We start from the raw sequence: 24955 nt of genomic DNA, 5'->3' as shown, positions 1-24955 counted from the left end.
AAACTAATCTGAGTTGCATTCTTTATAAAATTAGACTGCAAAACCTCCTCCCAGTGAGATATTAAATGTCAGGGCATTTTATAAACTAAATCAATTCAAATGTGAGATTTTTTTTTTATAACAAATGAACCCTGAGGAAATCTCTTTCTATATTTAGTCTTAATATTCACTGACATTTTTTTTTTAAAGATTTTGTTTATTTATTCATGAGAGACACAGGGACATAGGCAGAGGGAGAAGCAGGGTCCCCATGGGGAGCTCAACGAGGGACTTGATCCCAGGACCCTGGGATCACGCCCTGAGCTGAAGGCAAATGGTCAACCACTGAGCCAGCCAGGCATCCCTCATCGACAGATACTTATGGAAATATTTTCTTTGATTACACAACAGTGAATAAGAAATATTTTCCACATCTTGTATAGTATGAATTACGAATATTTGCTAACTAAAAATTAACTATTTCCAGTGACAATATTTACTATTCTAGATGCCAGAGTTAATCTCAAAGTTTTGTTGTTTCCCCAAAGTTAAATCGAAAAGGAGATATCCTTTGTCGATCAGGAGTTTGCAAACTCTATTCTGCTGGGGCACCCAGAAAGTGTCAGCTGGCAGGAATCAAGATGAGTGGGGTTCGGGTTCTTGTACCACACCATTTCCCTACAAGGAAAATCCTCTAGGATGTACTATTCAAGTAGCTTAACATCTCTGTCCTCTTTTTATCTTCCTTGTAGGTAGCCTCTTTGAATAGGTGTTTATTCAGTGAAGGGAAAAAAGGAGAGGGAGGGAGAGAAGAATGATGTTTGGAAAAGAATAGGGAAAGAAAGTTTCTTTCAATCCCACTTCTGAAGACCTGGCTAGCAAGTTCAACAAATATTTGAGTCCACTAAAATCTAGGAAAGCAGGAATAGGAAACCAGTTCCATTACTGAAAAGATGAAGTGACAAGAATGAATCCATTTTTGTATGAGATACTTGGAGAATTTTGTACTTAAATCTCCAAGAAGGAGAGAGCTGTACAAGATCTTAGGTTTTCAAATGCTTGCTGAACTGAAAAGAAACCTTCATGGGGATTCTCCTTTTCCCCCAAATTTCTTTATGCAAAAAAAGAAGCCACGACGTTCAAGTTGTGGAATGTAAATCTTTTATTAAACAGTTGTCTTTCCACAGTAGTAAAGCTTTGGCACATACAGTATAAAAAATAATCACCAACCATAATTATACCAAATTCCTCTTATCAACTGCATACTAAATGTCTTCAATACAATTTTTTCCATATAAAAATACTGGGAAAAATTGATAAATAACAGATAAGAGAAAGATATTTCTAGATCATTACTAGAATCTTTTGGAAAAGGTGGACACTGTGGATATTTTAAATATCACAGTAACAAGGATATGCCATTCTTACAATATTGCAGGCCAGTTAAGTGGAAGCAGAAGTGTTTGGGTAACTTTCCTACTTCAAATTCTGAGAAAATCATTTCAATACATTGTATATGTTGGTTGGTGCCTGTGCTTCCCTATTGATCCCAAACCAAATCACAAGTGAGAATCATTTCATTTAAAATACTGAGCGGTACTGAATACTTCGGAGCAAAACAGGAATGTACTGCCCTCATTTATGAGAAAAGTCTCAAAACACTCCCAGGGTGATGCTTGGAGAAGCTGTGAGTTGAGCTGAAGCTGGAGAAGTTACTCCAGAGCAAAGGGCTTAAGAAAGAAACACTCTAAGATGGGGTCTGCTAACATCACTCCAGTTTGGATGGACCTTGGCGGAGATCCATGCTTGTTTCTCTGGGTTGAAAATATTACTCCCGGGAATCTTCTCTGTCAGCCTGTACATCTAAAGGCATGAAGCACTCAATTGGGCAGTTGACATTCTGTTAAAACAGAAAAAGGAAAAAAAAAAACAGCACTGTTAAAATAGAAGCAAAATTTACCAAAAAAAATCCCGTAAAGTGTACAGAACAAAAGCGGGGAGGTTTTTATGACAACTATTTACAGAGAGGAGAGTATCTCTAGCTTCAAGAACTTAGCAATGAACTAGGCAAGAGGAGATATTCAATCAAGAGTTTCATACATTTGAACTTTCATTATGTCACAGGGTACAGTCTCCTCCTCAAGGCATTTAAGACTTTTTTTTAGAAAAAAAGAATATTGGGTTCATTCAGAAGAGAGCTGCCTACAGAAAGAGACTCCCTACTAGGTATCTAACCGCGTTTAGGGTAGAAACACTCAAGGTGCAGGTGCACATACAGTGTTTGTTCTCTGATGGTATCTTTGCGAGTACTGATTGTAGTGGCCGGTGGAGCCTTCGTGACCGGGTTCGGCCCCCGGTCTGCGGCAGTTGTCACAGCGCCAGCCCTGAGGGAACACAGGCATGAAGTCAGATGGGGTTTACAGTAACCTGAGAACATCACAGTTAGGGCTTGAGTTAACCAAGAGTTTCAGGTCTTACCCAACTGGCAAAGTATGAGCAGTTGACCACTAAGGAAGCTCTGAGGATGATTTTATGCATTTATAACTTATAGAATACATTTTGGGTATTATTCATATCTTATAATTGCCCCTGTCCACTTATGCTTTTCCTGCAATGTCCTCCTTTCTCTTCCTATTCAAACCCCACCCACCGGCTAAGTCTCGTTCCAGTCCCAATGTCCTAAGAAGCTTTCTGTACTAGAAGTCACAGAGAAGTTTTCTGAGAATCCTAGAGCTTTTTAAATGGGAGTTGAGAGCAGAGGGCCAAACACCCTCATTTTATAGGAGGAAACTCAGACCCAAAGAGTGACTTGCTCAGAGAGAGCGGGAGAGCCACACTGAACTGCTGGTGGATTTGGGACTGTCCCACAGCTGAGCAACTCCTGGCCATGCTCCTTCTGTCGTCACTTCCTTCTTAAACTCCCATCGCTTGACATGGGATGAAAGAGGGGACCAGGACCCAGCTGGACCACTAAGACTTCTCTCTGAGATTTTTGTTCAAAGTGCGAGGAAACATGTTCTCTTTCACTGTTGCTCCAAGGCCTATAGGGGATAAACATGGGGCTGACAGATTCATCTTTCTATCAGCAGGAGCCTTTGGAAAACAAAGCCAATACAAAGGAAGAAAGCACATGAGAGAGTGAGAGACTCTGAAGGCCACTGCTGGGGCAGCCCTGCAGCGGGCAGATCCTGGACTCTTCAGTCATGTGAGTCTTCTTTTAAAAGCCTAAACCAACCTGAATCCAGCTTTCCTCTTACAACCAAAAGAACCTTAAATAATACAATCACTTTCTGTCTTATACTGTCACTTAAATATTTCAGACATCTTTCTCATTTAAAAGCATATTCCGGGATCCCTGGGTGGCGCAGCGGTTTGGCGCCTGCCTTTGGCCCAGGGCATGATCCTAGAGACCCGGAATCAAATCCCACATTGGGCTCCCGGTGCATGGAGCCTGCTTCTCCCTCTGCCTGTGTCTCTGCGCCTCTCTCTCTCTCTCTCTGTGACTATCATAAAAAAAAAATTAAAAAAATAAAAATAAAAAAATAAAAATAAAATAAAAGCATATTCCTCACGATACCTAATATGATACAGGTAAAAACCTACTTATAGAATCACTGAATCTTGCTTTCATATAAAAATGTAACAGTTTCCACTGCTGTCTTAAGTGTCTCATTTGGTACTTTCTTAGAACAGGTGTCACAAATGAAAGGTTTCATGTGCATAAATAATGAGGAGGTGCTAAAGCGAGACCATAGCCTACAAACTCACTTCTCATCACACATTTCTATACCAGTCACTTACCAGAAGTGTTCCACCATCACACTCTTTTATAAGTGTTAATGAGAGACAGAGAGCACCTCCATAGCTTCTCTCTATCAGAATAGGGGGCCTCTCCCTCCCCACCTAACCACTAGAGGTGGAACGAGATCAGAGTAGTTTCCTCGGGCTGTCCCAGTCCTCAGGTGGGGGCAGACCCAGACCCTTGAAGACCCTTCCCTGCTGCAAGATTACTTTTCCTAAAAATCATTTTCCATCATACTCCCTCCCTTTCTTCTTGGACACTTACAATTGGCTAATGCCAAAGGCATCAACCAGTGAATCCTACCCTGGGGTAAGGAGCATGGTCTTCATGTATCAGAATGTGAGGAGCTATCAGAGGGGATATGTTTTCACTGAAAACAAAAAGCATGTTATGTTCCATTCTTTTGAGTTACAAGAGTCATTTAATTTTGAAATTTCAAATAACATTAGAGGAAAGCACAGCATTTTTTTTATTATAGTGAAGGAGGGCACAGATTAGAAATGGTTGAGAACTTCTGGCTTAAACAGTAGGCTTCCAGGCCTTTTCATAAGTGGCCCACACTTCTTCCCATCTGATTTGTTACCACAAGCACTGAGCAGAGGGCTGGCTCACTAGAACCCACATATGCCCGCTCCTTCCCATCCCAGGTGGTATGCGTTAACTCTGGTCTTAGCCTATTTTAAACATCCGAAACCCCAGCCAGTGTATGCTGTTCCATGAAATGTTTCTTGCTGATTCCAGCCTACCTGAAAACTCTTTGTCAGACCCACTAAGAAACTCACTTAATTAAGCTTGACTTCCAATGTATGCTAATTTAATGTCTTCAGTTGTATCATTAACAGCCAGGACCATTTCTCAATCCCTCTGTCTGTCCCATATTCCTCAAGCACAGTGCTAGACCTGTAGCTGGAACCTATTACTGGATTGACAGAAGGTATAAGGAAGTGGTATTTTCTTAGATCCAGGATGCTATTCAAAATATTTAACAACAACGCCACAGGGACACCTTATCCACCATCATGGATCTAGAGGCCCAACGCCACCCAGCATTTAACACTTCAGTTGCTGAAAAATAGAGACAGCCTCAGAATAGTAGATGTGAGAGCAGCTGAGACGTCCAAGGAGATGGAAGAACTGGGAAGGGGTATACAGTAGCCTCATGTTAGCAGCTACGTGCCCACAGGAAATGAAGCATTTCAACTTTCCTAAGGGACACCACCATACCTTTGTGTACAGCATACAGACAGGAAGCTGACCCCTTAATCACCAGTGCAGAAGCCTCCTTTTATAGTATCTAAATTGTGCAGGGAGGCTGGCCTTACCCGCTGGCCTCCAAAGCATGTGCAGGAGCAAATAGCACCGAGATATTCCTTCTGCCACTGTTCTCCCACATGGTATGTCTTCCCATCGTCGTAACACGTTGCCTCATCTACACGGAGACACAAATCAGAAGCTCATGTAAGGCTGAGAATAATACAGACTTCACCTTTATATAGGGGTGGGTTCTGTCTCTCTCCAAAATGCGTATCACCACAGCCAAAATCCCACATGTTTATGGGATACATTGGTAACAGAGGTACTGCTGGACAGATCTCAGGGCAGCACTTCCAAAAACTAAATCTGATCAAGTGGAAAACGTTCATATTTTAAAAGTTGAATCTAAAGACCCATAAAGCTTTCTTGCAATATTTCACTGCAGATTATGGTCAAAACACTCAGGTCGGGAAAATGCTACTGTGTCCTGTAATAACATTAAATCACGGCTCATTTTTGAAGCTTGTCTCCACTTTCCCAAATCAAAAGATTAACAAACCCAGTGTTCACTCCTCAAGGAGACCTAAAGTCTCCAATCATTTCTGTGAATGAGAGTTACAGCTCCGTAATAAAAGGGGGAGTGCTTAATAAGGCACTAAAAATGATCTGTGGCAATGCACGTACGAGGATCACACTTGAATTCTCCTTTTCCATTTCCAAGACATGTGCAGCTCATCATCTGGCCATTCTCCCCCTGACGATCCCACTTCTCGCCAATCTTGTAGTTCACACCATTATCATGGCACCATTCTGTGGGGTGGGGAAAAGCAGAGGCAAAGAGTGATTGGTGTGTTCTGACTCAACAAGACCACATGCTGGAACATGTCACGGGATTTTTAAAAGGCAGGTACCTGGAAGGAGTGGCAAGAAAAGTTGAGGGTCATGATCTCCATGACAGACCACTTTTTGGTTCGCTTTAAAAATATTATCTTTACCATTTAACATTCTCTAGGATATTTTAAGATGCAATTCATTCCACCACAATCATGTCACAAGAATCGTCAATTGTCAGTGACCTTCGTTTGCATTCTCACTCTTAAGGATTAAGACTATTGAAAACCAAAGTAGGATTTAAATAGTCTTTTGGGAATGGATCATAAATGAAAAGTCACTTTTCAGATTTGCAGAGAACCTGGATACAAAGTAGTTCCATTAACCAAGAAACAAAGCTCAGCTGGTTTCTACATGCCACAATCTGTTTCTTGTAAATGGAAAGAGTAAAAGAATTAACCTGTGTACCCAAAACAAAACAAAAACAAAATTATAAATCACTGGTTATTAGGTAAGATAGGTTCTGAGGAATCTCTAAAACTCACAGTTACATATTTTTAACTGCTATCTATCCATAAAGGATGACTTTTAATCTCCAAGGTTTTAACTGAAACAAAATGCACTTGAGAAGTTTGTAGAAGTCAGCCATCCCTTAAACTTTTTTCATTCCTAAACTTGAAAAATTATTCAACAATTATGAAATCTAAGCAAAGAATATATAAGTTGAGCCCAAGAATCACAGAAATCACTTTCTCTGTTCCCACAATTGTGCCTAAGTACTTACCTAGGTAATAAATACACAAACTTAAAATAGTTCAGTTTCAGAAATGAAAAACCACCCAACTGATGACAAATGTTAAAACTTCCAACTCCTAAATGGCATAGGACACACCTGCTCGATATTTCCATGTTCAGATGGTTGAGCACAGTAGTCTGCATTGAAAAAATTACTCATCTTCATATTTTAGTCTGAACTAAACCATTTCATACTTTAGTGTGAAATCTTTAAAAAATCTATTATGTTGGATTTCTCCAAATATAATTTCTGGATATGTCTGTGGAGGCTTTTTTATAAGCTATAATGGTTAATGCCTATAAAAATAAAGCAACTGTTAATAATAATCACATCCCAGGGCAGCCTCGGTGGCCCAGTGGTTCAGTGCCGCCTTCAGCCCAGGGCATGATCCTGGAGACCTGGGATCGAGTCCCACGTCGGGCTCCCTGCATGGAGCCTGCTTCTCTCTCTGCCTGTGTCTCTGCCAATCTCTCTCTGTGCCTCTCACGAATAAATGAATAAATAAAATCTTAAAATAATAATAATAATCACACCCCCTAAAAACAAAGCATAAATGAAAGTTTTATAAATTCTAATGTTAAATCTCAAAGCAGAGTAAGTTAGCCCTGGATCATTTTAACTGAAAATATAATTTAAAATATTAAAATCTTTTTATAGTTTGAAAATCAAATATTCATTTGATTCTCAATTATCTACAGATGATTATCAGTACTCTCTATCTGGCAAGATTCAAGCTATCTGATGTGCCTATGTGTATGTGTGATATGAGTGTGTGTATATATGAAAGTATGTGTACAATGATATGTGTATGTTTGGTTTGTTTTGAAAGAGAGTGTAAGTATAAATTCTCACCTCCGAGCTCATTCAACATTAAAGATTAAAAGAGATTTGGAATTCCTTTGTCTCTGATACTCTTCATTAGACTCGGCTCCAGAGAGTTTGACTTTATCATCTTAACAGAAAATTTTTAAAAATCCTATTACCATCACAAATTTATTTTTAATTAATAGTTGTACTGACACAGAACCCCTGAAGTGAAGCAATATTCAACAAGTAAAATTTCCCATCATTTTTCATGATGCAAAATGTTACTTTGAGTTAAGCAATCTCCCCTCGTCTGCTTCATGTTTGGAAGAGCCCGTATCTGCCAAACATGCTTCCTCGGCACCTTGTGCAAATGCATGGAACTAGAGGGGATGGACAAAGCAAGCTACTCACTAGATGAGTCACATCTGAAATGACCACTGCCAAAGCCTAAGCACTGGCACGAGAGCTTAAAGCCAGATTCAGACAACCGCTCCCACTCCTCTCCAATGGCATAATGGGAAACCGTGTAGGGGTCGAAGCACGAGTCATCTGTAGGCTGGTTTAGGCCTTGGTCCACTACATGAAGAAAAGGAAGAAAAAGAAAAAAAAAAAAAAGACATCTTATTGGTGGTTTTGGACCAGAGGAAGAAAACGGAATTGTTATTCTAATGATTTAGTCTAAAACAGAAATCCCAGCAGCATTAAGATTCACCAATGCATTAGTTGCTTAATAAACAATGCTTAGATGTTGCCCACGGACACCTGCCACAAACACCTCAAAAGGAGCCCATCTTATATTTTTTGCCACCAATATTAAGAAAAAGTCATCATTTCTGGTAAAACTAGTCTATAGCACATGGAACATATCTTAAGGCATTTTAAGCTAGTTAAGAACTCAAGTAGGCAAAGACTAGAATGTTGCATCATAAGTACCTGAGCGACCTTAAGCTAGTTATTTCTCATTTCTCTGCCTTCCTTCCCTCATCTGTAACATGGGATTAATAATAAAAATATATCTACCTGCTCAGGATCTTGTAAAGATTACAGGATATTATGAATTCAAAGCACCGGTCCATTGCCAACACACACACAAAAGCATCCTTTGCTTTTAAATGCAAAAGTCTTGGCCATTTTTATACACCATGAAAATGCAATATTCACTTTTATTACTGTATTTTTTGCACCATAGTGCAAAGATCCTAGATTTTGTACATCAGTATGATAGTAGTAGGACAGCTTTACTTTGTCAATAAAATCAATTGTTCCAAGTATGAGAAAGCAAGGAATACGAATGACTAAGAATAAATAATGGAGTTTCTTCATGTTGCCTAAGATACTGGTTTTTATGTTTTGAGAAAGCTTAAAGTAATCTGTGTAAACAAAGCATACTTCCAATGATTCCCTAAAAATTACATAAACTAACTTCTGTGACTTTGAATCCCACTGTGTATGTTCCTTTTTACGGTGCAAAAATCAAAAACTCCAAAGCAATAGATATTTGAAATGTGTAATAGTGTAAAAGGCATCGCCCTGGAAGAAAATAAGAGTGGGAAAAACTAACGTCTGACATGTCTGAAAGCCAGGAGCACCTGGCTAGAATGCAAAATACGGCTGCCAGGGATACGGGTTTGGAAAGGAAAATGAAAGGAACCTAAAGTGTTACGAGGGGTTTCAGGAACCCTCCTAAAAATAGCCACCAGTTAAAATTCCACCTGACTTAAGTTATGGAGATGGAACCTATAAAAGAAAATGATGTGGAAAAAGCACAAATGTCTTTGAAAATTCCTTTCATGTGGCTTTCTACTAGCAAAACCACGCAAAGCAGAAGGCATGCATGACCATGGATACATAACCCAACAAGCACAAAATGATCCCCCACCAAAATGTCAACTGCTTAAATTCACATGTATTTATGCAGGTGAAATAGCACCATCATCTGCAACCCTGGATTCAGTAACTGGCCCTAGGATTAGAGCCCATCACTTGACGGAGACAGAATTTAGCACTCCCTGCTGCTGAGGAATAGAGAACCCTCTGGTGGGAAAAATGAAGACTCGTGGTTTTGATGATTCCCTATCTCATGTTTCTTGGTGACTCTTCAGCTGATGCAGGTTGAAAAGCCAGGTGCTACAACGACTGGTTTAAAAGGACTTTGCAGGTGCTACAAAGAGGAGTCAGCGATCATTTAACCTCTATTTCGGCTCTGGGCTTATATAATCAGAAAAAGAAATTGAAGTAACATTGGAAGAAGGGTAGCCCTTTGAACAGAAAGGGGCTATGTTAGTAGCATTTGATAGCAGGAATAAAAACCAGCAGTTACTAGTGTCTGCAGATCGAGAATTTCCTTTACAGGTAATCGGTTTCTGTACTCAGCAATCACTCAAGAGGACAGCAACACGGTGAGGAGCAGAGGGTCTGGGAACAGCCATCGGGAGACTTGTGCCCTGTAACAACTCAAGACACTCGCTAGCAGGGCGTCAGAGTGTTGGCCTGAGCCAGGTTTGAGGTCCCTTCCAGGTCTATCCTCATGTCACTCTGTGAGGTTCTATCTATTGAGATAAATAAAGATTTTACAATGAAACTAGCATCCTATGAGGGAAAAGAAAATCACCGAATTTTAAGTTGCTCCTTTACTTCACGGCACCACGTGCCAAAGTTAAATGACAAGAGCCACAAAGGAACAGTCGAGAGAAGAAGTGTCCCTGGGGTAGTCCAGAGGGGAGCCCGCGCCTGAGGAACCAGGCATTCACATACCAGAGTTGCCCACGGTAACAACCTCCTCCCGAACCTTGTGCCTCTTCTGGTCTTTCAGTGCCTCGACTATGATGTTGTAGGTGGCCCCTCTGGTAAGGCCTGTCAGGGTGGCACTAGCAGAAGTGCCAGGAACTCGGAACTGCAATCATTGGCACATCCAAAGTGAGGGAGAAAGTGTTATCGTGAGGAATTGACACGACTCACCCTATTCTCTTATCAATAGCCTGTACTGTGTTCATAAAACGAAGGGAGACAAAGAAGGAGGGTGTGAAGGTCCCAAACCAGCCATGGGCAGAAACGGAACTTGGCTGGGGGGCCATCTTCTCAATCTGCCAAAAATCTCCCATCCATCACCTGCACCTGGAGCCCTCAGTAATCCAACAGAGGGCCGCCTGTTCATCCTGCCCTGCCTGTAGGTCTGCGCCAGCCCACTGGGGTCCCCCGGCCATGCCCTTGGCACATCACACGGGGACATGGTGCTGTGGGGGAGATACATTCATCATCTGCACGGTGGCATGTGACCCTCACATGGGGGCCCTTAGAGCATTTGGGCAAATCCTCAAACTCATGTTTCTGAGCCCATAGATCTTTCACAGTGCAGTCAGTTTTTAAAGTTCTGCCACTTTCCAAAAACAAGAACGCACTAAAAATTGATACCAGCAGGCTAAACTAAAAAGTGCTTTTAGAGAATCAGTCACTTCTAACAGCTGATGTGCACAGCTTCATTTAAGTTCTTTTTCCTCGGACGTATTGTAGATAATGGGATTCTTCAAGGACGAACCATAAGGATGGCATTTTATTTTTTTAATTTATTTTTAAAGATGTCATTTTCAAGCAATCTCTACACCCAGCGTGAAGCTCTGAACTCACGACCCTGAGATCAAGAGTCACGTGCTTTTCCAACTGAGCCAGCCAGGCGCCCCGAGGATGGTGTTGTAGCCCCTCCTGGGCAAACGTAACTTCAGGCCGAATATTTATCTCCCTTTCCTCAGATCATTTCTTTGTCCATATTACTAAGGAGCCTCAAATGTGCGAGAATAATAGAAATGGTTTTATTTTTTCTACTAAACAAAAGCTGATGCTATTCTTTGGTACAGTACATCCCCCAAAGTACAGCCATACCGAGATTAAAAAAAAAGAAATATCAGGGCTTAGGCATGCTACCTTTCTAAGAGGCCCTAAAAATGTAGCCACCTTATGTCAGAGCTCTGGTCACTTTAGTTACCTAGCTTACTTATTTCTAGGCTGCCCAGAAGTAGAGAGAAAATGAATTACCTGTAAAGGTTCTTCATCAATGCCAACTGGATGACATGAAATGATATACTCAGAGCTTTCTTGGAATGGAGTCCAAGAGATGGTTGTCTGAGAGAGAGCTTCTTGTCCTGTAGAGGCATTTGGATTGAGTCCCATAACGTGAGGGTAGAGGTGATGGTCTACGTCTCCCCTGGGGACATGACCAACTTGGATCTCCTCATTTACATTCGGCGGATATGGTCTTGGCCTATGCCTTACAGGGGTGGCCGTTGTGGGCGGTGTGGTGCGCCTAAAACCATGCTCCTCAAAGATCATTTGTTGCCCAACACTGGGCTGCTGACCAGAAGTGCCAGGAAGCTGAATACCGTTTCCAGTGTCATACCCAGGGTTGGTGATGAAAGGGGTCTTTTGAACTGTGGAGGGAACATCCAAGATCTCTGGTCCGTGAAGATTGGGGTGTGGAAGGGTTACCAGTTGGGGAAGCTCATCTAGCCAAGAGAGGTTAGAGCCAAAAAAGCAAAGCGTGTTAAGCTCCCAAAAGTAGCAGCAGTAGTCATTACCAATTCAGGCAACAATGACTGTTTATCAATCTGATCAAAGCCCCGAGAACATTAGCAGTTCTTAGATCACAAGACACTTTTTCCAAAAAAGAAATCTTTATGATTTTTCTCAAAGGTTTCTTTATAGTTTAGAACGAAAAAAGCGTTAGTATGAATTTATCATACCCACAAAGCTTTGAACCGCTAAGCCCCATAGAAGCTACTTCTGCTCAAATTAAGCCTAATGGAGCTGAAATGTGCAGACCTTTTTTCTTCTTTTCTTCACTCGAGAATCATATTACAGGGACTAGAATCCACACTAATTATTTGAATTCCAGAGGTTTTACTCAACAGTTTTTCATGAATTGAAATGGTAAAAATAGATAAAACCACATACATGTTTATTTCTAAAACTCTCCTATTGGTATAAATAGAGAATTTTCTTCAAATTAAACTGAAATTAGATGAAAAAGTAAGATTATTTATTTAGTTCAAGTTTCAGAAACCAAATAATAAATAAAGGTAATAGGAAGGATTCTTTTCCCTATTTTTTTTTTTTTTTAACATTAACTTCAACAGAAGGTATAGAAGAATAGCAATAATAGCAGCCTGATTTCTACATTTTACTATCTGGCTTAGATTTTTTTTTTTAAAGGTGAATAAAAAGCTTTATATTAACTGGCTAAGAAAAAATAAAACCAAATGCTGCAGATTATGTCAGGTTATTTGTGCTATCAAAGAGCACAGCATACATGCTAAGCTAAGAAAAAATTTCCGCGAGAAAAGTATCAAAATCTGAAGAAACTTTTCACCGCAAAATTGAGGACTTCGAATTATTATTATTTTTTTTTTGACTTCGAATTAGTTTTATCTTGATTACCTTCCTATTACCCAGAAGGCGCCCTTTACCTGTCTTTTTCCTTCCAATCAGAGGCTCACTCTTCTGGTTGTTCTTGAGGGCAATGACTTGGATGGTGTACTCGGTGCCTGGTTCCAGACCTGATGGAAGGACAGATCATCACGTTATGTCCATGGGCTCAGCTAGTCAAGTGGGAGTTGATCTGACCAGGAGATGCTACTGGGAAGCAAGCATCCTCTCTCTAGTTAGCCTTTGGCCTCTTGACAGGTAAAATCGACTTCACTTTTTTTTCCACAAAACCCCAGTACTCTGCATATCATGGCCACTTGGTAAATTAATAACTTTCCTCCCAAATCTAACAGCTAAGTGCTTCTATGCTAACTTTTTATGGGTATTCTTTTAACGTGTGTTCTTATTTGCCCTTTTGAATTCAAGGAAATCTCTCAGCATCATACACCACTGGCAGGATATACATTTGGGAGAGATCATTGCAGATTGTATACATGAATCTATTTAGGGCCTAATAACCAGATGGTCCTCAGTGGCGGGATCAATGAAAACTTAGACTATGGCAAAGTACTCTGTAGGAGAGAGTGGCCAATCTTTGTGTGGTCCCTGTAGGAAGTATCCAATGCTACTTCCTTCCATATCTCATTCTATTTTCCTCTCCCCAAAGTTTCTAAAAAAGCAGTGTCTCCTTCTGGTATCTCCATGTTCTACTGGATTTTTAAGTCCAGATGCTATCCTATACAGAGTTTAAAATTTTAATCTCCTGGCCAAAAATAATACCAGAGGCTTGTGATCTTTCTCATTGAAATAGACAGTGTTATTCCCCATTCCAGGCGTGCTGTCCAGTGTGGGTGGTTGGGAATCACTGCCTCAAAGCCCATTCTGTGAAACTGGGCAATGAGGGTGGTGGCAGGTGGTACTCTGACAAGTCCTATAAGATCATCAGACCTTTAGGGAGCTGGTGGGAGGGCAGGATCACAATTTGCTAGTTTATTTTGAGAAATGTCTTTTCCTAGGACAGGACTGACAAATATTTGGTAAACGTACAGCCAATAAAAATATTCTAGCTATGCCATTATGACAGTATTAGCATTATTGTGTTTTCATGAATTCATGCCTTTTGAGATGTATTGAGACCTACAGCTCCTCCATAGAGGGTGCTTTTTGAAGTTAACAGAAATGGGGCTTCTTGTTTTCATGATACAGCATCAAAGACACAATTGGAATCTGCTAAGCACTTCGTGCGTCCTAGGGAGTCCGCAGGAAAAAAGGCAACATGGAAGCAGCAATACCAGTGATAGTAGCCTCTGTGACGCCAGGGCGGGGACGAGGGACCACTTCTCTGGGAGGGGACCCGGGCTTCTCATACTTGATGATGTAACCAGTAATCCTGGCACGGGGTGGCTGCCATGATACCAGCAAGGAGTTAGGTGTGGTGGCCAGGAAACGCAGGTTGGATGGTGCATCAATGGCTGAAAGAAAACAAAAGTAAGTCTCTAAGAAAATGAATAACCAGGGAACTTATCTCCACACTCTTTCCCCACCCTTAGAAACAGACTTTAGAGAATCTAAGAGTTCCATAACTATAAAAATGGTTCACTGTCAGCCTCATTTTTGTTTCTTAAGTTCACGTGACTGATCACACATAAGTCGGTGGCATTTCTTCAGAAAAAAGTAGTTACCAGTGGAGGCGTCAATGACCACAGGGGAGCTCCGGGCATTGTCATTCAGGGTGTACAAGTAGATCTTGTAGTCAGTGCCGGGTTGTAAACCTGCGATTTGTGAAGAGATAGATGCCTTTTATCTGATCTTAATTCATTAGGAAAATTTTCACACTCATCTGTAATTTTCATGGTTCCTCTATCATCCCCTATGTATATGGACCACAGAAGTGGTCCACATTTGAGCAATAAATTAGAGCCTGGCATGGGTGCTGTTAATGAAAAACATTATCTCAAAAGAAAATCACCGGTGCCTACAGAGATACTGGCTAAAGTAAATTTTTAAAATTAAAAAATGCTATGTTAGAAGTGGCCGTCTTGGAGAGGGGTGCATAGGAGGCCAGTCAGTTGAACGTCTGGTTTTTGGTTTTGGCTCAGGTCGTGATTTCAGGGTCATGAGATTGAGCCCCATGTGGGGCTCTGTGCTCAGCATGGAGTCTACCTGAGATTCTCTCTCCCTCTCTCTCTGCCTGTCCCACTTATGCTCTCAATCTCTTGCTCTCTCTCTCTCAAATAAATAAATCTTTTTTTTTTTAAAGAATCTTTTTTTGAAAAATTAATTTATTTATGAGAGAGAGAGAGAGAGAGAGAAAGAGAGGCAGAGGAGACACAGGCAGAGGGAGAAGCAGGCTCCATGCTGGGAGCCTGATGTGGGATTCGATCCCGGGTCTCCAGGATCACACCCTGGGCCACAGGCAGGTGCCAAACTGCTGAGCCACCCAGGGATCCCTCAAATAAATAAATCTTAAGAAAAAAAAATTAGTGGCTGTCTTAGAGAATGAGGGGCAAGCACCTACTAAGTGTGTTTTCTCTTTGTTGTAATGAATGAGTCACTGATTGGTAACTGGAATCAGAATTTTAAATTTCATAAAGACCTAAACTGAGCAAGATATTGAACATTCTCTGACTACAACTTGGATCTTTATGAAGTAGTATTTTTGCTTTTTAAAATTGAATTATGTTTTATAATCTAAGAACTATAGGCAACTATTAAGTTTCTCTTGGTTTTAAGCATTGTGTTACATTTTTTTCTAGTAAGGGTGCATTGATGAAAGCTTAAATTTCATAAATGGAACTTATGCCTTTTCTCTGACAAACATTAGATAAAATCAAGCATTCACAGAACAGCTATTTCTAATCATAACATGAAAATAAGTTTTTAAAAATTATAGCTAGATTATTTAAAACACTGACAATAAATTTAATCTGTGTAAGTGGTGGAGTAACTGATAAGCTAATGTATGTTGTGAGTAGCAATCAATGAACAGGATGAGTAAGTTGAGTTCCCTGACCTGTGATGGTGTAGCTTCTGACATCTGGCCTGATGGTTCTTTGAATTGGATTCTGGCCATTTGCTGGGATGGCATCAACTTGGAAGCCGGTGATTGTCTCGGTCTTGGTTCTCCAGCTAATGGTGATGGTGGTCTCGGTAGCATCTGTCACCCGGGCCCTTCTTGGAGGGCTGACATCTGCACAGATCAAAACTAGAGATGAGTGCCTGGCTAACTCACTTTGATAAGGTTTTGATATTCTAAGCATTTCTTTACTATAGACCAAATATATCCATTTCTACACATAACTAACCATGTATAGATTTTTCTCCTGCTGCATTCAGAGAGAGAGCTTGATGGGAATTAGAAAATATGAAAAGATTCACCTCACGTACCTTTTTTTAAAACTTTTTTTTTTTTTTAACTAAAAACCTTTACAGATACTACCAGTGGTTCCCAAGTCTGGCTTTATGGGATCTACAAATACCTCAATAAGTGTGTTAAAGTTATTAATTTGTTAGGATATAAAATATGTGTAGCAGGAGTTACAATGATATGTCCGGCCAGCAATAATATATGTATGTATACGTTTTGTTGGTAAAGTGGTCTTTTTTATAGGGCTTCATTTTTTCTCTCTCAATGTATGCAATGGCATCCATATATTATAGATGAGGAAACTTTGATATTTTATGTGATTTCTGAAAGAGCATAGTATACGGCACAAAACTAGATTGCAGGCCCAGTTTCGTCCAATACTTACTGCACTATTAAGGTACAGCAGAAGCCAGTGTGTCTTTCCCAAACATCATGAAAACAAGTTCCAACATGTAGAGCATAAACTAGGTGTCAGTCCTAGTTCCTAACACTAACATGGTAACGTTTTGAAGTGATTCCATTTACGTGCCAGTATGCCAGCTTCTGGAGGGGCGTAAAAGGTGACAGTGGTAAAAAGATGGGCAGGCAAAGCGGTTTCCACACTGGGAATCCTATTAATTTGGTGATCTAGAAAATCATCTACCATTCTTTAATTTTTGTTTATGGAGAATGTTTGTTGATTACTCACTCTCCAGAGTAGTGACAACTCCCTGAGCCGGTCTGCTTGTCAACGTGTCCTTAAGGGCATAGACGCTCACTTCATATTTGGTGGCCACCTAGAAAGAAGGACACGGTAAGCTTTAGCAACATGATCTTCGGAAGCCCAGGTGTTTTCACTATAGCACCAGAAAAACACAATGGTTATAAAAGAAAAAAATAAACTGGCACAGCATTATAAATTCCTAGATGAATTTCATTCCTACACTGCAGATGATCAACAACACATGTAAATTCTAGGAATTTAAAAATGTGCTTAGGGAAAAAAAAAAAATGTGCTTAGGGGTTAATACCAAGTAAGCTATAACTTACATAGTTACACCGAGCTGATTTAAAATGGGGAAAATAGGTATTAGCCTGTTTTTCTCCTTTATGATCTGACAAGTGCCAATCATGAATCTGTCTGACCATGGAGAGGCAGAGAGAATATCCTATCTCTGAATACTCTTTCTGTCATTTCTTCTGGGGTTGGCCTTATGTTAAGAAGTACATCAATTTCCTAGATTCCGGGCTAGTTTTCCACATGCGTGTCTAAAAGGATTAAAAACGTTTCACTGGAGGGAGGGTCAGGTAGGTTGGTATAAACTGGAGAATACTCCTTGCCAAGGTAACAAAGCTCAGAAAATGCATAACCAAAGTGGATTTATGCATCCAGCCTATGGACATATGAATTGCCTCCCACCCCCACATACACTCATAAAACCATTTTAAAATATATAACATGCATATACACTTAAAGAGCTGTGTAAAATCCAACGCGATTTATAAAAGTCCCACCCAGACAGTCATCTGGAAGAGCTTAGGTCAATACAGAGAATTCTACTTGATTATTTGATGGCAGAGGCAAAGAACACAATTAGATTTACTATATTTTGTCTCTGTGACTTTCACACTGTGAAAGAGAGGCACTACAGTTGATCCTTGCACAATGTGGGAGTAAGGAGTGCTGACCCCCTGCACAGCTGAAAATCTGCTTATCACTATTGACTCCCCGCAAACTCAACTAGTAAAAGTTGTACTTTTACTAGATGTGGTCAACTAGTACTGTTGACCACAAGCCTTACTGATAAATATAGTTGATTACCACATACTTTGTATATTATTTCTATTATATACTGTATTCTAACAATAAAGCAAGCTAGAGAAGGAAAATGTTATTAATAAAATCTAAAAAAGAAAAAATACATTTATAGTCCTGTAGTATAAAAAAAAAAAAATCAGTGTATATACGTGGATCCACCCATTCAAAATCACGTTGTTCAAGGGTCAACTGTACTTGATTCCCATGGAAAAGGGCACTTCTTACCATGAGTCCTGACACAACCACAGAGGAGCTGTCAGGAGCAAGGTTGATTTCTTTCATCGGTCCTGTCTTCTCCTTGGGGGTCACCCGCACTCGATACCCAGTGAGCTGAACATTGGGTGCTGTCCACTGGGCGGTCAGGCTTGTTGGTGTAACCTGAGTGAACTTCAAGTCAGCTGGCGCAGGAATGGCTGTCGGGATGGTCATTGGTTAGAGGTTATCTTATAGGAACTGAGGAAAGGGAAAATAAAAGTGAATTCCAAGGAGTAGAATAAACTGTGCTTGTTTGGTTAGGTGGGTTCCCTGGTCAAGCGAAGATTCAGCATGAGAAAGTACAAGAGGGGATACAAAATAAAGAAAATGTTTGCTGAAAAACTGGGTTTTATTTCCACCAATTCTCAGAATCACTGGAAGCACTTGGGTAAATGCCAGAAGTCTAAGTAAGAGACTTTAGGGTTTAAAAGTAATTTTTTGTTTTTGTTTTATTTTGGGTTTTTTTTTTTTTTGCCTTCCCTTAAAAAATAAAAACAAAAAAAAATCAAAATGACTTATTGGCATTAGGACTGATCTTCCATTTGTATGGAAAGATGAGCAATAGCCCTTTTCCTAGATAAATGATCTTTGTATGGAAAACCATTTCACAGTATTCCAACCCCCAAAAGATAGAATTATGTTTTTATCCTCTTTATTTGAACCCCACAGCAGACAGTGCTGCTAAATCTGAAGTATTCTCTGTGGTGCAGCATGAGAAGAAAATTGGCTCACAACAGAAGCAGAAAAGAGAAGCAAAGAGCAATAATACGGATAGTCACCTCCAGGGTTTATGCTGTCACAAGGACACAAATTTAGCATTCCACTCTGCTTCAGAAACAAAGCACAAGCGGATAAAGTATTGTGGAAAGCATTTGCCCTAAACTCTTTCCTATGCGTCCGATTCTCAGTCCTTTAAGCAAACCACACACCAGCACGTGATATCTAACCAGAGAAGGAAGGTCTTACCTACGTGTTCTCAGAATCATGCTGCTAAGAAATGGCCCAGTTTGGATTCCTTTTTTAGAGTAAGCTCTAGGATGCCAAACTTCTTTCCTTTATGCACAGTGGGTGTAACCACAGGGAGTCAGGGTTCAGGAAACAATCCACAATTTTAGGATCATCTTTGAATATCTTGCTTTATGGCCTTAAACCAAACCACTCTAAAACTTCCCTTTATTAGACTGTATCTGAGTATCACCTAAACTTTATTGTGCATGACTATTCCTTTCTAAAGAGGGTCTTTCCTAACAGAAGGACCGTTCTTTCTTTTTTTTTTTTTTTTTTTTAACCCCCTTACAGGGACTCAATAGCCCGATATAATTAACTCATTCAGCAGGGCATAAAGCCACGGCGCCCGTGAATACCCAGCGGTGGCAGTGAACGATATACCTGTGGACTGGGTTCCAATCAGGGGCTGGCTCTCCATATCATCGTGCAAGGCAACCACACTGACTGTGTACTCAGAACCCGGCCTGAGGCCTTGCAGCTCTGCAGTGTCTTCTTCACCATCAGGTGCAGGGAATAGCTCATGGATTCCATCCTCAGGGCTTGAGTAGGTCACCCTGTACCTGGAAACTTGCCCCTGTGGGCTTTCCCAAGCAATTTTGATGGAATCGACATCCACATCAGTGAATGCCAGTCCTTTAGGGCGATCAATGTCTGTTAGGCAAATTAATGGTAAGAGGTTATGTGAAAAGCAAGTTGTGAAATAAGCATTTTTATAACGTGCAAAGCAGTTCTGCAGATATCATTTTCTTTGATGAATTAAATTCCGATTAACCCACTCTCAAATGGAAAATTACTTGACACCTGATTAAGTTTCTTTTGGTTTAGAGAAGATTTAATGTTACATCACTTATTAAAAAGTAGGTGTATGTGAGCCACACAGACACCCTGCAAAATGTCCCCACAATTTATTTGTATCAATTTTACGATATTCTACCAAGATTTGTTTTGGCAGTGTGATGTTAGTCTCATAGACCTGGATTTTCTATACCTTGGAAGTGGTAAGGTTGATTTTCAATGTTAGATTCTGATCATCATAATCTTTCTTGAACTCTTCTCTCCCCCCTCTATTATTTACATTAAACGCTGCTCCGGACAGTTTTCCAAATGCTCCAATCATAATAGCTTCATGAAGCATGCTGCAATCAACTTTACCATCCAGTCGTAGAAAAGAAGGTCCAGGCAAAATATTTTGTGGATTTGCTATAGGCAAATAAGATTCTGCTGAGGCCATATGAGCAAAAGAAATTCCAAGCACAGCAACCATGATAGCTCAGCTTCTTTCCCTGTATGTTCATTGCTTGGCACCAAGAAGGAAAAATGTTTGTAAAGGGCTCAGCTCAAGATGATAAACTAACCAAGCTGGGTTTTCTCTAGGTGTACTTGCAAAAGACATGCAGAGGGCATTCAGATGCCTAAGAACAAAACTGACTTTGAAAATGAGAAATAAGCATTGGTTACGTACTGGTTACTGCAGTTTGGACCAGAGGCTGACTCTCTCCGTTTCGATTCTGAGCATAGACACTGACCACATACTCCACTGTGGGCTGCAAACCTTCAATGGTCATTTCTGTTTGATCTGCAAAGGGAGTGAAAAGTAAATGCAGCGTCTGTGTCATCCACTGGAAGGCCAGCTAAGTGACTTCCCGAGTTCAGTAAGAAATGCCTGGTGGCCTGGAATTTTCATGTGTAGAATTATCATGAAAACATGGAAGAGTCAGATATGGATTTCTCTTGGACAAATATGTTCATTGCTAATACAAACTGCCTTACTGGAGTAAAGTCCACCCAAAGGATACACTCTAAAATTTAATATGATGTTTCCAACAACGAATGAGGCCGCTCTTGGGGGAAAAAAAAGAAAATTAGTTGGACTTTAAAGATACTGCCTTAGGATCCTAACTTTACCAGGATTTTCTATAAAAACAAAAACAAGGGATCCCTGGGTGGCGCAGCGGTTTGGCGCCTGCCTTTGGCCCAGGGCGCGATCCTGGAGACTCGGGATCGAATCCCACGTCGGGCTCCTGGTGCATGGAGCCTGCTTCTCCCTCTGCCTGTGTCTCTGCCTCTCTCTCTCTCTCTCTGTGTGACTATCATAAATAAATAAAAAAAAATTTAAAAAAAAAACAAACAAGAGCTAAAAGGATCTTAAAAAGGCCACCTCTCTCCTTTGTGTGCACGACTCAACAAAACCACAAAGAGAGAGCTAATAATGCAAGATGTCCATACCATCCAACAGAACTCTGCGTGTAAAATCAGAAAAGCACTTACCCTAAAAATTCTACTGTGGCGGGAGTCTGTAACAATCTCGAGCCCTGAATTTACAATCGGGAAAACTTGGGCATATGATATGAAAATGGACAGCGCTCAGACCTAGGTGGCCATTCATTTTAAAAAGCATTCTGCGTGGCCCTCTTCTGTTTATCTTGATGTATGTGAGACACTGGCTATTCTTACCTGGACCTGCAGTCTTAGTTTTTGATGGTCCGGGGCCATTTTTGGGAGTAGTGGTCACTCTATAACCAGTGACGGGAGAACTGGAAGGCAGCCACCTGACACTAATACTGTTGTCCTGAACATCAGTCACTTGCATCTGGGATGGCTTGTCAATTTCTACAAAGAAAAACAAGGAGAAACCAGTGAAGCCCCAGTCCAGGAGGCAAGAGCGGACAAAGCTTGTTTCTAGTCCTGGTAGGCACAGGGAGATCTCTTATTACCATTAATTACCATGAATGACTCCCCGGTGTTTTTGTTTTGTTTTTTGCAGAAGCAGGGAGATTGCCTTGGGGAGGTGGGGCGTGCATTTAGATACCATTACCTACTTTCCAGGTGCCTGTTTCATTCACAAAGAAACTATATTCCAAATAGGCATTTGTCTTCTTACCTTATCAACTCATTCATTCATTCACTAGCAAATGTTATTGAACACCCTTTAGGCCTCTATGCCTATCTCTATTGTAGGCACAGACTATATCCAGTTACAAAACAGACGACATCTCAGCCCTTTGTGGTGCTTCTTTGTATATCTGGCTCAAAACTCTACAAGCTGCCTGTGCGGCTTCATCTTTTTTAACAAAGGAAAGCGACTCCATCCACCATGAGAAAAATATATTGGGAGAACACTGCAAGACTATCTGAGTAAATACTCGTCTGTCTACCCAGCAGAGGAGTCGGTACCTGTTCGGTAATCAATGGAAACTGGCTTGCTGCTTGCCGGGCTGTCTCCACGGCCAGTGACAGCATACACGGTGATAGTGTAGTCTGCTCCAGGTTTGAGGCCGCTGATGGTAGCTGTGGACTTGCTCCCAGGCACAGTGAACTCCTGGACAGGGCTGTTTCCTCCTGTGTGAAAAGGGGTCATTTCCAAGTGTGAGGGGCTGAGGAATAGTGGGGGATTGCGGAGTGATGACGTTGACATATTGAGACAGCATTTAGCCACACCTTTGATTATTCCCTTTAAAACAGTACTATTAACAGGGCCTTCATGGAAACATACTGATTTATGCATGTAGTGAACCTTAGTAAGTGTGTAAAAATTGGGAGAAAATTGCAGTTTAATGCTATTTTAACATTCCAGATTTCAAATGTCACTGAGTCGTGACATTAATATTAGAGGGAGAAAGAAGGTAAGGCCTCAACCCAAGATGGCATATATTGTATTCCTTTTTCAAAATAGTAATGAAATATATTCAGTTTAGATAAAATTTCGAAAATACAGGAAACTAAAAAAAAATACAAATCGCTTATCATTGCACCACTGATACTGTTTGTGAATTTGTAACTCTTTCTCAGCTCCATTGTTCCTCCTTGATTATTATACAAACAACTTTATACCTTGATTTTGCCACCAATTACAGCATACACATTTTTTTCACATATTCTTGAAAGAGACAAGGCTCCACTGAATGGGCTTGCCAAAGTCTCTTTAAATATGTATCCGCCCTTGAGCTATCAGGTTACCCACGCAGAATCTGACTTGATCAGAGTGACAGAGCATTTTACTAACACACCTGTTTCTCCATAGGTGATCCTGTAATATCTCACTGTGACAGCAGGAGCATCCCAGCTAATCAATAGGCTGGTGGGGGTTGCAGCGATGACCTCTAGGTCCCTTGGAACATCAGAAACTAGAAAAAAAAAGCAAGTTTCCACATCTGTAACTTTCAAACGACACCCAGATTCACTCTTTGCTCTTTTTTTCAAATAACTGCCTTTATAATTCCTGCATATAAAAATGTAAATATTATACAAAATTAGCAGAATGAAAAATCATGAAGAATTTAAAGGTAAAGGGTTAAGGAGGCAATTCAAATTGTGATAAAATGGTTATTGCGAATTTATTGAAGCACCTTTTTCCTTCTACTTTTTATTTTGAAATTTTTTAAAACGGGCACCTGGGGTGGCTCAGTCGGTTAAACATCCAACCCTTGATCTCAGCTCAGGTTTTGATCTCAGGGTTGTGAGTCTGAGCTCCATGCTGAGCATGGAGAACACGTAAAAAAAAATTAAAACAACACAGAAGTTACAAAAAGAATATATCCCCTTTTGGGCACTGGCTAATTGGCAACATTTGCCACATTTGCTTGATTCTCTTCCTGTGTTTTTCTGTTAATCAATTTGAGACCGAGGTATAGGTATCATGATGCTCCTTCTCCCCTAAAGACTTCAGCATCTGTCTCCCAAAAATACTGACACCATTTCATTAAAATAATGCTTGTTTGTAAGGGAACTTTGAAATAGGGATTGTCTTATTTAATATCTTGAATAATAAAACTTTGGGTATTAGAATTGTATAACTACCTAAATCTGGTGAGACATTTTTGGTGATAAATTATCTGCAATATAGTCTAAGAAGATTTTCTTAGATATTAGATATTAGATATTAGAAGATTTTCTCCACATATTCTCTCACTTCTCTCTCCATGCCTCCTAACTACAATCTTATTTTTTTAAGAGATGATGACTCAGACAACAAAAAGCCGTTTCACAGAAGATCCCACCTGCACAGAAAGTCCTCTGAGTTTCTTGGCAGACCAGAAAACAAGTTACCTGTTGACTGTTGGCCAATCAAGGGAGGACTCTCTTCTCTGCCATTAAGAGCAATGATGCTGACCACATATTCTGTGCCCGGATTGAGGTTGGTGAGGGTGATGGAATTCCGAGAGGGAGGCACTCGATCCTCCCGAGGTCTTCCACTGGTATGCTCTGGATGATGGCGAATACGATAGCCAGTGATCGTGGCTCGAGGAGCAATCCAATGGACAGTGAAAGAGTTGGCAGTGATATCAGAAAAGTCAATGCCAGAGGGGGAATCAAGACCTGTTTTTCCCACCCGAGGGAAGAAAAAGACATCACCAGGTTAGGAGCTGAGGAAGAACGTAGGGAAGGTAACACACAGGAAGAGTTTCTGTCCTTTCTCATTAGCACGACAGATTGCCGTAAACCTCAGGTCATGACGCACTGATTCTAAACCACACATAAATTTCAAAATCATAAACTGACCCAGTTAAAATGGCCAACTCAAGCTTTCTCTTTTCTTTTGCTAAGTAATACAAGTGATTTATATGTGTTGTTACCCAAGGTTTCTGCATCCCTTTTGAAGACAGGTGTCTAAGATATTCTGGGAATTACTTTCAAATGCTTCAG

The 24955-nt window shown here is 40.5% G+C and overlaps 1 protein-coding gene across 15 annotated transcripts in view; it reads right to left on the bottom strand.

Annotated features, from left to right (window-relative positions):
- Positions 1–1123: 1123 nt before the first annotated feature.
- Positions 1124–24955, bottom strand: part of FN1 (fibronectin 1) — a 66450-nt gene continuing 42618 nt past the window's right edge. For 2 of the 15 annotated variants that reach the window (XM_072813077.1, XM_072813080.1), the window contains 19 exons: positions 24359–24628; positions 23320–23436; positions 22487–22651; positions 21767–21922; positions 20775–20888; positions 19694–19963; positions 18275–18462; positions 16940–17027; positions 15898–16074; positions 14567–14656; positions 14177–14356; positions 12926–13015; positions 11499–11965; positions 10224–10362; positions 7881–8045; positions 5720–5845; positions 5104–5210; positions 2256–2363; positions 1124–1879 (listed from right to left, as the gene is read on the bottom strand). In XM_072813077.1, the coding sequence (XP_072669178.1) occupies positions 1808–1879; positions 2256–2363; positions 5104–5210; positions 5720–5845; positions 7881–8045; positions 10224–10362; positions 11499–11965; positions 12926–13015; positions 14177–14356; positions 14567–14656; positions 15898–16074; positions 16940–17027; positions 18275–18462; positions 19694–19963; positions 20775–20888; positions 21767–21922; positions 22487–22651; positions 23320–23436; positions 24359–24628 (3089 nt within the window). In that variant the 3' untranslated portion in view covers positions 1124–1807. The remainder of the gene's footprint in view (positions 1880–2255; positions 2364–5103; positions 5211–5719; positions 5846–7880; positions 8046–10223; positions 10363–11498; positions 11966–12925; positions 13016–14176; positions 14357–14566; positions 14657–15897; positions 16075–16939; positions 17028–18274; positions 18463–19693; positions 19964–20774; positions 20889–21766; positions 21923–22486; positions 22652–23319; positions 23437–24358; positions 24629–24955) is intronic. The other 13 variants (XM_072813078.1, XM_072813082.1, XM_072813083.1 and 10 more) reach the window with 7 other exon arrangements.

This window comes from Canis lupus, chromosome 36 (genome assembly GCF_048164855.1).
Source record: "Canis lupus baileyi chromosome 36, mCanLup2.hap1, whole genome shotgun sequence".
NCBI lineage: Eukaryota > Metazoa > Chordata > Mammalia > Carnivora > Canidae > Canis > Canis lupus.
This window is presented reverse-complemented; position numbering and strand designations above follow the sequence as displayed.